This window comes from Ammodytes marinus (genome assembly GCF_949987685.1).
Source record: "Ammodytes marinus genome assembly, chromosome: 3".
Taxonomy (NCBI): Eukaryota; Metazoa; Chordata; class Actinopteri; order Uranoscopiformes; family Ammodytidae; genus Ammodytes; species Ammodytes marinus.
In genome coordinates this window covers 20,702,215-20,716,171 of record NC_137232.1, presented here as the reverse complement: position 1 = coordinate 20,716,171, position 13,957 = coordinate 20,702,215, and the positions used below count along the sequence as shown (strand labels likewise).

Here is a 13,957-nt window from a genome sequence, read left to right as displayed (position 1 = left end):
TTGAGGATTTTTTTTGTGAGATCAGTAAATACATATATTTGTTCATATGCTATACAGGTATATGTTAATGAATCATTGTTGTGTATGCCTGCTGCAATTACGCCACAAAAGCACACGATGGCGCGCGACAGCAACGGTTCAATTCAGTAGCCCAATAGTAATGCTGTATTTGTGTTGAAAGAAATGCACAGTACGTGTAAGAACGTTTTAAAGTTGAATTTAGTGGACCACTTTTGTTGACCACTACGTTTTCATTATGGAAATTCCTTCCTCCAACTTGACAACCACGGCCTCAAATAAGTGAGTTCCTTTTAATTTGGGAGTATTGTTCTTTCCCTTTCACTCCTGTGCGGCTCCTGGTGTCCCTCCCTCCTCCTGCTGCTGCTCATAGAAACTCCTCCGCGCCCTCAGCTGCGCTTCAGACGCGCGCTCTCTCTCTCTCTCTGCCGCGTACCCGGTCATCACACAAACTTTCTCAGTAAGTTTCTCTGCGGCTCCAACTGTAGTAAACTTCACCAGTTTCGACACCATGCTGGATTAAGCCCAGTCACTTTTGGTTAATCGGCTGAAGACGGGTTGTTTTACTACAGCGCACGTACAATGGCCGCATTCTGCAGCAGATCCACTGGTTAGAGGTAAGTAGGACCAAACTCTTTTTTTGGGACAGTTTACCGAAAGAGTGTTTTTTTTCTACAGCTGAATCATAGGCCTACACACAAACACAGTAACCGAAGAGCGCATCATTTGGGTTTGGGCAACTGGTGATAAAAAACAATAGCGTCTGTTGCAGCGGACCATTGCTTCCGTTTTGGGGGGAATTATTACAGTAATTGCTCACCGCTAACAGTATCTTATCATCTTTGTGCTTGAAATAAGGGCATTTCACCTCGGGGAACACATAGAAGGAGTCTCCACTGGCATTAGCGTCTATGTTGAGCAATTTAACAACTTAAAGTGTGGATGCCATAACTGCCCTGAATCCCTGTTAATGAGTAAACTGTGGGAATTTGGACACTGCACTGAGCTCTTTGATAATGATAGGTATTTCTCTGTCTTTTGTTTACCCTTAGGGGTGAGATCAGGGCTGCAGTGTTTGCACTGTGACCTGTGAGTTTGGGACACAGATAGTGAAGCTGACACAGACACTTTAGGACCATGGATATCGGCAATGATGTGGATCTGTCCAATAAGAACATCACCCCACTGTGGAAACGTCGCCCAGACAATTGTAAAAAAGCGCAGGAGCCCAAACCACGACCCGTCAGTTACCACATCAATCGGGTCACAATGACAGACTTTCCCGTGGAGGACAATGACTCTTCCTTCACCTTGAGTCAACCTGCTGAGAGACTGGTGGTTCCTCCTCCATGTTGGGGCAAGAACACTGTGGTGCTGAAGCACACCCTGCACAAACCCTCCAAGAAAACCAGAGTGGTTCGTAGCATAAGCATCGGCCACTTCTCCAACGGACTCTTCTCTCTGGCCAAATTCAGGTCTCAGGATAACCGATCCGCTTCCCTGGACAATAGAGTTCGTAATGGAGACGTTGATAGGGGGACAACGACAACAACCACTAATGGAGAGACAGTTTGGCCTGAGAAACATCTCAGGAGCGCCCACAAATCCATGTCCAATCTGTTTGGTCTGAGTTCTCAGAAAGATCCCATAGCACCTGGTAGAAATTCACCAGAAGTTCCTGTTTCTTTGAACCGTTCCTCTCCGTTCCCGTCACCACGTAAACCAAACAACAACAACAACAACTACAGCCACCATGAACTGTCTTACCTTTCCTCTGCATCCAGCCCCTCTCCACTAGTCCGACATACTCCCACCCCTTCCCACAACTCCTCCACCTCCAGCATTCCCTCCCTCTCGTCCCTTAACTCTTCAGACCCCCCAACCCCACGCTCTCCGTCGCCAGTGGACAGAGGGCACCATCATGCGCTCCTTAGTCAGTCCTCATCCTCCCCTGCCACCTCACAGGACACCAGGCATGCCTCTTTCTCTTCATCCATGTCCTCCACCTCCCCCTCTCCCTCACTTTCCCCATCAATCTCTCCATCCGCCTCCATTGTCCTCAGCACCCACAGCCCCGCCGCCCTGAAGATGGGCACCCAGCAGCTCATTCCCAAGGGCTTGGCGTGCGATAGTCGGCAGAATAAGGCACCCTCCTCCGGGCCACAAGGCCAAGGTTTGGTGGGACTTCTGGGGTTGGATCATTCCAAGCGAGCGGCGAAAGCCCTCAGCATGGTAGAAACCGGGAGCTACTTTTCAACAGGAGTGGACCACGGGGAGGGGGCGGATGGTGAAAGCGAGAGCCCACTGAAAAGAGGCCTGAGAAGTACGTCCTACAGGAGGGCCGTGGTGAGCGGAGAAGACACAGAGGCCCCAACAGAAGATCCAAAGGCCTCTTGGTTGTCCCAGACGGTCTTCAAAGGGCTAGATGGGGACAATGCAGCTTCAACACCGGTCAGTCCAGTAAGTCCTCCCGGCACTGTCAGCCCCAGTGGCTCTGGAACGTCCAAGTATGCGAGCCCTCGGACACCCAAACTCTCCTTACCAAAGCTAGCTAGCCCTGGGACAGAAAAGCCTACCAGCACTGGGAAAAACAAGGTGGGTAAACCTGTTCAGTCCAATATAGACAGTGGTGGGTTCAGAGAGTAAGAAACAAAAACTGGTGGTCTCGGAGACATACAATCCCACAATATACAAAGAGAAAAAACTGAAGGCATTAGCTCATCTAGGAGCAGGAGCAATTAAAAACCTCCAATTTTGATATATAGAAAATGTACTAATGCCAAAAGGACTACATTTGAGCAGTTATTTGTTAAACAAATCCCATGTTAATGCCTTAAAGCCCTGTAAATAAATACCTGTGAACGGTGCATTTAATATCTTTCTCATTTGCTGTAGCAGATTGTGATTTTTTTCCTCTCAGTTAATCATAATCCATCTGATGGTTTTATATTTGATTGCGCACAGTGAAAGCTCAGACAAAGACCTTTTCAGTATCTGGGGCTAAAGTCCAATTTGTAAGACTACAACAGGCAGAGTATTGTGGACCACACTTCGCAGTAGCAGCAGTAGGACAAAGCATTACAAGGAAACAATTAATGTGGTTGTGGAGACATGACGTAATCTGACCCCCTGCCCACTCATATACACAGTGGCTCTTTAATTAGACATGGGTCATTGAAGGAGATCGCCAGAAAGGTCATGGACAGGTGACAGAGGTACACAGGCCTATTTTATTTAAAGTTTGAGTGTGAGCCTGTCTGCTTTAGTTTGTCCAGTTTGTCCAAATGTTTTCAATATATTTTGTTTTTTTCTCTTTCAGTGCCTAGATAAGAGGAAAGTGTTGACCAGTCAGCGGACGTTTGACAGTGAGGGTGAGAAAAACCCATCTGTTTTGCTTTCACCACACTTCATTTTACTCTTTTAGCGCCTGCTTTTTTTGCCTTTCTGTCTCTCTCAAATAACATTTTATTTTTGTATCTTTTATTTTATTAAAACTTGAACATTGTGTGTGTGTGTGTTTCAGAGGAGGAGCTGTACCAGAACTACCAGGAAAAGGCCCTTCACAATGATTCGGACGAGGATGCCGATTCCAGACAACCCAAACCAGATAGCGGCATCGTGTTGCAGTACAGACCCATACGTACCTCCTGGAGCCAGCTCAGTGTGGTCAGACATAATCCTTACTTCTTTCTCACTCTTTTCTCTACATTGCAACACACACACACACACACACACACACACACACACACACACACACACACACAGAGACATACGGTGTATACACTCAGGGCTGTGGCGTCTTGGAATGCTAGTTCTCCCAAGAATGCTGTCATATCCAGTTTGGCTGCAGTCCATCCTCCCACTAGTTTATGCCAACCTCCTCTGCCCCTCACTCTGTGTATCAGCGTGTGTACTCAGGAGCATTTCTTCTAGGACTCGGTGTGGAAAAGGGAGGCAGACGAGTTAGCAAGACCCACAGGAAGTCTTGGAATCACTGCTGGGACTAATGCCAGTGTGTTGGCAAACTCTCTCCCCACACGTCAGCCTTCAAATATGCTTAAAATGTTGCCTCTACAGAGAAGTGTGGTGGCTCTCTGCATTACATAATAAAGTTTAGGGGATTTGGAATGGAGGGATAGAGGAATACAGAGGAAGTGATTGAGATAATTTTGTTTGCCACTTAGGCATTCCCGTCGGTTTGTTTACTGGTCGAAGAAGGAAAATGAGCGAGAGAAAAACAGACAAGGGGATAGATAGAGGCACTTAGGATTAGTTCTGTGAATCGCTGGACAGAGAATGATTTGCACACACACTCTCATAAATGGGCAAATTGGATTCAAAGCAGAGAACATTCAGTAAATTTCTGCGGTTGTTTTTGCTCTTGTGTGTTCCAGCGAGACACTGAAATGAATTGAGCTGAGTCTGACATTATCTGGCAGGCCAGGACTCTTAGAATAGTTCTCTTTTTTCCATTGCAGCTGCTTCAGAGTTGTGGATCTGTTTGTGTGAATGTGTTTGGCAATGCGTATTCCAACACTGACATTCTTCCTCAACCTTCACATTTAGTAGAAAATGCTATTGTCCTGTTGCGGGAAGAGATAATTGTATTTCCAATGAACTACAGTAATTCATTGGAATACTTTGTCCTACTCAGCTCCTCTCTTTTTCTTAATGTTCCTGTAGCACCTTTCGTCAATCAGGCTTTGATGATAGGTCACACACCCATAGGTCACACCCGATAACTGACACACGCGCATTTACAAGAATCGCTGTCATTTCAGAAAGCAGAGCTGTCCTGGAGCTGCCTCCTCCCATGGCGTTTACCTTACACAAATATTTACTTGTTGTTTTTCTTTGGTTAGTTTGGTTTTGATTTTAAAAAAATAAGGAAAAATATATTCAAAAATATTCATGCTTCAAAAAATAACTAGTAGAACTTATCGCTATCAAATAATTATACCCTAATTGATTGTGGGTCGAACCCAGTGAAACTGCAAGACACGATAAAGTTCAGTTGGCATGACAGGTTGCATAGCTGATTTTCCTCATATATAGAGTTTTTAGGGTTTCGCAGAAGGGAGCGTAAAAGCAGGATAAATAATGAAGCATATACAGTATATGGCTGAAATGAAAAGGAGAGGCCCACAAGATGTGTTTGGTGTGCTGCAGGTTTGTTTGTTTTCAGTGTTTGCTCTGGGCTGCAGGGCAGATACTAGAGAATAGGAAGGCTCCTCCGGGAGCAGTATCACTTCCGTGAGCCATTTTCGACCAAAACAGGATGGCGAGGAAAGAATGGCCTCTACTTGATCTGTTAAATTATAATGTGAATTCACCCCAGGTCAAATAGGTTATATATTCAGTTAAACTCAAGACGTAGGCATGCTTTTTTAATCCACCTTGACTTCAATTGTCCCACCAAGCCCCATCCTGGTTAATTCAATAGCTCTAACACACCCATTCCTTTCCACATGATTGCTTTGTTCCAATCGTACTCAAATATTACTTCATTAAATATCACAAGCCACATATTAACACACACATGCCCTTTCTTTTTAACTGTAGGCTTTTGGCCAAATGCCACATTACCTTAAGTGTTTTGATTAACATAAACTTCCTGTTTGTGCCTTTTCATTCAAGATGTTTGTTTTTCCGATTTGCTACAACAGGTTCATTGGCCCTCTTTTCAGTATGTTATGCAAATAGCTCCTTTCTTTGTGTGTGAGGACAACAGGCACACACACACACACACACACACACACACACACACACACACACACACACACACACACACACACACACACACACACACACACACACACACACACACACACACACACACACACACACACAGTGCTATAAATGCAAAGGGTCCCTCAACCCAAAACAACAAATGTGACTTTGTATTTGGATATTTCTCTTTACTTTAAAATCATTAAATTGTTATTTCTGTTTTAGGTGAGAAAAAGTGGTCTGTCTGCCCGGATGACTCTGGAGGAACGCAAAATACAAGAGGTAGGAATCATATCTTACACTTCTGATATTTTACATTTAGAATACTTACATTTTGAGCTCTGTGGTAGTATGAGTGTTTTGACATTTGGTCATTGAAAACGCCACTAGACTAAATACAAGAAAACAACATTAAAGAAGCACAGCAGGAAACGGGAACCATGGATAGTATATCTTGAAAACTCATGCATTGTTAAAGGGAGGAGAAGGAGAGACGTTCCAAGAACTAGTCAGCCCAATCTGTGTCATATTAATTACGATATAACTAATGATGAGTAGAGACGTGAAATTGGTTGACAGATTGATGTCAGTGCTTAGGTGGTGCGTGGTTCAGTTGGATAGCATTCCAAACATGATTGGTTTAACAGGTATGTCAGGCACGCTAATAATGACAGAGCCCAACTTGTAGAGCAATGCATGAGTCAGGACCTAGTGGCATAACTGAAGCACGCAGAGACACAAAAGGATGAAATGGATGAAATATTGGGAAGAAAAACCCACAAACAATAAATAAGTAGTCACCAAGTTGTCACGGGTGGTAGGATGGCCTAGAGGAAAAGGGGCCGACCAGTAACCATGAGGTTGCTGGTTCGATCCCGGGATGGGTGTTATTTGTAACATTAGTGGTGGCTGGTATTACATCTACGGTGCCCACCATCTCTACCGTTGTGTCCTTGAGCAAGGCCCTTAACCCCAAACTGCTCCAGGGTTGCTGTAGTATGGCTGACCCTGTGCTCTGACCTCCTCTGAAATGGAGAACTTGAGAGGGGATATGCGGAAAGACTTATTTCAATGTGCCCTGTGTTCAATTGACTAAAATGTAAATCACTTAACAACCTCTTTTCAGTCTCAGCGCTCTGACATTCTTGTTGTTCCCCTTGTCTTCTCCCTGACCCTCCCAGGCTATTTTTGAGCTGATTTCCTCGGAGCACTCCTATCTCCACAGTCTAGAGATCCTCATCCGCCTGTTCAAGAACTCTGCAGAGCTCAGCGAGACCATGACCAAGACAGAGCACCACCACCTCTTCTCCAACATCACAGACGTCTCTGAGGCTAGCAAGAAGTAAGTGCACGGCTGTGTTTGAATGTATTAGCTTCAGTTGGGCGGAGTTATTATCAGATGTATATGGTAGTATCTGTGTGTAGATATACAGCTTTTTCTGCTGTCAAGGCCTAATGATCGGTGTTGGGTGTACACATGTTGTTTGTCATTTATTTTAGGCTGCTTCTTACACATTTTCCCCCTGAAAGTCAATCAGTGTTTGTGGTTTTCTGGTTTTGGCCAATGAGCAAGTTCATTTTCTTATCCAACAGCACTTTACAGTTGGTAGGCCACACTCATTCCGTGGTATAGGTGTGTCTGTAAACACTATATTCTATATGGTGATACCATTCGTACTGCTTGACTTTCTAGCTTCAACCAGAGTTGTGCTTTTTCTTTAGCGTGCAAGGGGATTGTGGGTAGACAGACAGCAATAGACTGTTTTGTGTGTGTATGTGAGGTCACGTTCCGATAGACAGAAAACAAAGCCTGGGTTGAAACAGGGGGCATATTGAGTGAAATGGCAAAAAACAAACCATAATTTGATTATAGTTGCAACAGTTCACAACACGAACTGTACGCACTGCTTGATAGAGTTCAAACTCAGACAGGATTTCTCAGTCTTTTGCCCTTTAAAAAATAAATAATATTCTAATACAGGCCAGTGTATGAAAAACGTAATAGCAAAAAATGTCTGCTCGGAGCCCCTCTGAGTTTACCTGTCCATCATGATTTACACTGCGTGAGTGGGATATTAAATGACATCAATGGCCAGGTAACCATGGCCTTCCAAGGATCCCATAAACTGATGGAAACACTCACGCATGAGTGGCCATGAAAGTTGAGACGGATGAAAACCGTCCTGCCTCTGAAATTACTCGTAACGTATTCAGCTCCATTGTTACTACAAATGATTGACGGAAGAACTTCTGACCCCGTATGTTATTTGTTATACATGTGTCAGCTCTTTCAGCCATGGTTTCTCTTTAAGTGTTTATATTAAATAAATATTCAGTGTATGACAATGGCATCAAGTGCAACTATGATATAACTGCTCCTCGCGTAGCGCCAAGTTCAGTGAACCTACTCTGCCAAGGAGTCATAACCAAGTTTTTTCCGATTAATCTCAAACAGCCTGTAGTAATACCACACTGTAAACTCTGGCAGGAACCAAAGCAGTGTAAGGGCCCACTCACACTAGTGCCACGGCCCCGTGCCAAAGCTCATTAGCATACTAAAGTCTAGAACGTTTGGCTAGTGTGACCACGCCAACTGTATTCCAGCACGGAACAGCCCCTTGGCCACGGCACACCTGGGAGAGGTGTGCCGTGGCCAAAGTACAGATGCTAATGAGATGACACGCGCACAAGCAAGCGCACAGGCGGCGTTCCTGACGTGAATTTATTAAGGATGCATTGTCCGTTAACGTCCGCTGCCTTACTAGTCGGCACCAGAATTGCCCACCACTTGGACTTGTAGCTATAATGTGTGAGAATTAACGTGTGTGTAGGCCTAGGTGTGGGCTAATAAAAGAGGGAGAGAGCTAATTAGGTCGGCTCAGAAAGCAAAGCAAAAATGTTTACTCACGTTCGTCAGATGATTTTTTTTCTTTTTCCTCCCGTCAGCTGTCATAACTGCATTTACGCATGGCGGTGGAGACGCACCCAAAACAACACACCGCGGCCCGGTGATAAGGAAACAGTAGCCTACGCTAAGGTTTAACAAGAAACTTTATAAAGACACTTAAAAAAACGATCTCTGCCCATACAAAAAGTTCTGACTTGGATTTGATGGAGCGATCGATGTGTACAAAACCTTCCGGATACATATGGTCTGATGACGGGCCGTTATATTAATAATAAACAGCGTGCTGCACAAATATGAGACTGTCCACCGCGACCTATTACGTCAAGGCTACATTAAAAAAAACAATAGCTTAAGGATTCTCGTTGCTCTAATGTGGAAGTGGAATATTTGATGCAAATTTGGCCGGATGAAAATATTCACAAACAGTCGTATAGCCTACAAGTAGACTACGCTCCAAATCCTAAACGCGCACGGTGCAAGTATGCCCAGGCCACGAGCAGTGTGAGCACGGGCCTGCGGGGGGAGTGGGGAGGGGGGGGAATCGTGCTGAATCGTGCTGAGCACGGAACAGGCAAACGGCACTAGTGTGAGTGCGCCCTTACATTTCAATGACCAGACAGCTTATTGTGATTGTGCAACAGCAGAACCAGGATGCCAAATGCATGCTGAGTAAGTGCTCTGAATATGCTTTATGCCTGGGGAGCTTATTTTTAAGGTGGGACTGAGGTCTCTATGCTATGGGTTAATAAATCTGAGCTTGAAATGAGGTTAAGCTAGCCTTACTCTTTCTGTTAACTGGGAGGCTCTAATTAGTTTGACAAGAGGTGATAATGGAGGTGTGAAAAAGTGTTTAAGACCATTTGTCGAGTTCTAGTTGATCGTGTGTGTGTGTGTGTGTGTGTGTGTGTGTGTGTGTGTGTGTGTGTGTGTGTGTGTGAGTATTCACTGCCCCACGAGTGCAACTGTTTATGATATTTGCTCAAGAAGATTCCATGCCAGGATTTAACCCCCCTCCCTCCCCATTGGTCCCCAGTGAGAAAGATTTCACCATTGCATATAGAGTATATCATCTTTAGGCCTGATATACATTTTGACTTATTACCTCAGTTCTCAGAAAGGAAAAACGGCTTCAACACATAGAACTGCTCACTCTCTGCTGCCTATGTGGATTGCGGATATGTGGATTGAAATAGCCAGCACTTTTGCATATTATTCACGCCTCATTCCCACTTCGCATGAACGTGAGAATCAATGGTGGGCATCTGTGAATTCCTCAGCAATGGCTTCCTGTGTTCAGATGTGTTGCGACTCACTCCCCTTTCTCATTCCTATACACAGGCCACACACACATTAATGTGATACTTTACCCTCCCCACCTAAATACCTAGACCTTCACACCTCCAGGGACAGTAGCTCTTGAGATAAGAATTAGCCTGAAGCAAGATAATTAAACTTGGGAAGGAGACACTCTGTCTTTGGGTTTAGCCTCTAGAAGAAAAATTGGCAGAAATACCAGCAGTTCACCTGCCGGCTCCTGTATGGACTGTGTGTAAGTGTGAATATTTTAAAAATGCCCTTATTTCACTTGCAGCCTGGGGATGTGACACTGTGCGATTGCAACAACATACTTTGACAATGATGTCATGCCGTGTGAGGCTTGTAAATGTTGTAATCTTTAGTAGGCCTACATGCTGGTTGAACGCTTTCATAATTGTTTAATGATTCCTGGTTGGGTGTCCTTATTTTGGGCATTTCCATTTACTCTGTTTTACCTCTGCTGCCCCGACCTCTTCCTACATGACAACCTGCCCTTAATGGGGTCAGTGAATTTTGCCCCAGGATGGAGCGCAGCCTTGACCTGTGAAAACCCTGTATGCACCTTACGGATATGGGACAGAGAGTAGATCAATGTGTGTGTGTGTGTGTGTGTGTGTGTGTGTGTGTGTGTGTGTTATTTTTTCCTGTGTGCTCAATGCCCTCATTAGTAGGAATAGGGTTCAAAGAGCACGGGTCACACGCCTATATGGTCACAAGAAGCACTGTTTCCTATAGATAGTCATAGCACTGTGTGTGTGTGTGGATTAAATAGGGCGTCGGGTATAGGGGCACTAAAGGTGCTTTTGCAGATGAGCTTAAAATCGGTGCAGGCAGTCAAGGTCAGCGGTCTGTGTCTGTGCGACAGACAGCGTCCTGTTTGTCACCTTGGATAGTGGAAGGCAAAAAACACTTCTTCCTCTTGAAGCCGGCCATGTGGCGTGCCGTTAAACTGGCCATCTGGTGGTTGCTCAGGAAGAGGAAAAGCCTCCTGTGTTTTGTTTAATGGCAGGTTATGTCTATTTTAAGAGGCGGGGAGTTCCTCTTTTGTGATCTTACAGCGGAGTTTAGACAAAAGGTGTTGCTGCCGCTTCCTGCCGATGTATCCTATATTTTCCCCCAGAGTGGGATGACTCAAGCTGTTTGCCATGTACGGTATGAAAAGCCCTGACACACTGACCCAGATCCTATTCTACGTTCAGGTTCTTCAAGGAACTGGAGGAAAGACACCAGCAGAACATAGTCATCGACAACGTCAGCGACATTGTTAGCAGGCACTCTCAGTCCAACTTTGACCCCTACGTCACATACTGCTCCAACGAGGTCTACCAGCAGAGGACCCTGCAGAGGCTGGTGTGAGTGACCCAGCGAACACAAAACACACACACACACACACACACACACACACACACACACACACACACACACACACACACACACACACACACACAGTGGTTCTTCTTATCATATCACTTGTGTATTTGATCCAACATTACTGTCCTGATACTTTGAACCAGTGAATGTTCTGTTAATGGCTTCCTCCTCCTCCTCTTTCTGAACAAGCAGCCTTGCGCCATCTTTTTCTTGCAGCTCCAAGAATCCAGTCTTCAAGGAGGTTCTGACCAGGATAGAGGGCCACCCAGACTGCAGGAACCTCCCAATGATCTCCTTCCTCATTCTGCCCATGCAGAGGATCACGCGCCTGCCCCTGCTCATGGATGTGAGTGCAGTCAAGAAGACACACAGAGAGCATTGCATGCTGGAATTACAAGACTTTCGACTCTTACGCAACAGTTTGTTTATCCATTCTGCCCCTGACTACATTCTACACGGGATGTGCTCCAACCTCAGCCATGTTTGACATCATTCTTTACTAAGCCACACTGGTTTAAATTCTCTTTCTTCTTGATTGTTAATGTTTTCCTTTAATCTTTGGTTCTATGCTTCTTTTGGCTCCACAGTATTCTGTCCCTGCTGGGCGTCCCTCTCTTCCTTTTACTCTTGCTCTACTTTCCTCCCTCCCCCTCTTTCTCCCATCTTCCATCAGTGTCTCCCCCGGGGATTCTGGGGGTTTATGATTGTACACTCAGAGGTTTTTGGACCCTGAGAAAGTTTGGTTTCAATTAATTCATTCCCACAGATTTATTTTTGAGTGTGGTGTGCATGGATGCTATGAATTGATTTTATGTCCATGATGAACATGTTTTATGTCTTTTATTAGCTTTTGTACGTTATAAATGTGTTTAACTGATCTGAGCCCTGGTTCCCTGTGTTGCAGACAATTTGTCAGAAGACACCCAAAGACTCGGCACGATATGAAGAGTGTAAGAGGGCACTACAAGCTGTCAGCAAGGTGCGTGGGATTTAAGGACTGAACCAGAAATATCATAGAAACTCACTCTAGATTGTACTTTCTTTTATATTTCATAAAATGCTATGCCTTAAGATATTCACATTAGACATAGGAGAAAACCCTTGCTATTTATGGGTGTTTTCCACAAAAACAGTACATTTCCCGAAATTCTCGTACTCGATCAACGAATTTAAGAGATGCTTTGACTTTTATCAGTAGTAGTAAATTGATATAATGTACTTAACAGAAGAACACTGTACATTGTGATTAACTGTGACATTGTGTGTATGGGCGTGTGTGTGTGTGTATGGGCGTGTGTGTGTGTGTGTGTGTGTGTGTGTGTGTGTGTGTGTGTGTGTGTGTGTGTGTGTGTGTGTGTGTGTGTGTGTGTGTGTGTGTGTGTGTGTGTGTGTGTGTGTGTGTGTGTGTGTGTGTGTGTGTGTGTGTGTGTGTGTGTGTGTGTGTGTGTGTGTGTGTGTGTGTGTGTGTGTGTGTGTGTGTGTGTGTGTGTGTGTGTGTGTGTGTGTGTGTGTGTGTGTGTGAGAGCAGGTGGTGAGAAAGTGTAATGAAGGAGCTCGCACCATGGAGAGAACTGAAATGATGTATACCATCAACTCTCAGCTGGAGTTCAAGATCAAGGTTTGTTCATGGTGTAAAATAAGTCAAATTGTTAACCACTCGCTTCTTGCATAGCATTTATTTTGAAAAGTAACGAGTAACAAGAAGACAGAGATTTGCATTTTGGGAAAATTGGCTCATTTCATAAGCCATTCATCATATGCCCTTTAAAATGGGCTTAGGTTGTCCTGTACTGACATGCAGACCAGGCGATACAAAGAATGCAAGCAACCGTCGCTCACTTGGCGTGCATGTATACAATACACATAAGGCACACCATGGCTTGGCAGGCTCATATGTTATTAAGCAGTGTGGGAAAACGCTGTTGGCACACTTGGGATTAATAGATGTCTAACGCACATATTCTCAGTCTGCATGGCCAGCTGTTCACATGTGCACATGCATGTTGTGATTTAGCATTTATTGACAGCACCAACATTGCGGACATTTTTAAAGTACTTCATTCATTTGGATTTATTGCTCTTCCCTGTTCATCACTTTCTCTTATTTCTGCCTCTCTCCTAAAGCCTTTCCCGCTGGTGTCCTCCTCCCGCTGGATGGTGAAGAGAGGAGAGCTGACTGCCTTCTCGGAGGACAATGGCATCTTCCTCAAGCGCACGTCACGGCAACAAGTCTATTTCTTCCTCTTCAACGACGTCCTCATCGTCACTAAGAAGAAGAGGTGAGTGAGTCTGACTTAAGATTGTAATGAGCTGTGTTTAATGAAGCCGGTTTGGCCTGCGGAGCTATAATGAAAGTGAAAGCGTTAACAATAGCCCCTTTTACACAGAGATTGCGGCATATTGACGGAACAACATCACTCCAAAATGCCGGCTTTGCTTGCTTCTGTGTTATTTACACAGAACCAAGCAACGCCGGCCTGCTGGCGCATCAGTAGCCCCTTTTACACAGCGCTCCGGAATGAAAGAGGTGCTTGTAAACAGCGCCAGGTGTGACGTAAACATTTAGCGCCGCGCCGGTCAGCTGCTTTACAACAACACTGGCCGGTGAATTGA

The 13,957-nt window shown here is 44.9% G+C and overlaps 1 protein-coding gene across 1 annotated transcript in view; it reads left to right on the top strand.

Annotated features, from left to right (window-relative positions):
- Positions 1–461: 461 nt before the first annotated feature.
- LOC307270247 (rho guanine nucleotide exchange factor 26-like) overlaps positions 462–13,957 on the top strand; it is a 28,916-nt gene continuing 15,420 nt past the window's right edge. The window contains exons 1-11 of the mRNA XM_080053439.1: positions 462–635; positions 1,071–2,613; positions 3,338–3,389; positions 3,542–3,684; positions 5,974–6,030; positions 6,930–7,090; positions 11,173–11,325; positions 11,561–11,690; positions 12,249–12,323; positions 12,873–12,962; positions 13,469–13,623. Coding sequence (XP_079909565.1) covers positions 1,156–2,613; positions 3,338–3,389; positions 3,542–3,684; positions 5,974–6,030; positions 6,930–7,090; positions 11,173–11,325; positions 11,561–11,690; positions 12,249–12,323; positions 12,873–12,962; positions 13,469–13,623 — 2,474 coding nt within the window. The 5' untranslated portion in view covers positions 462–635; positions 1,071–1,155. The remainder of the gene's footprint in view (positions 636–1,070; positions 2,614–3,337; positions 3,390–3,541; positions 3,685–5,973; positions 6,031–6,929; positions 7,091–11,172; positions 11,326–11,560; positions 11,691–12,248; positions 12,324–12,872; positions 12,963–13,468; positions 13,624–13,957) is intronic.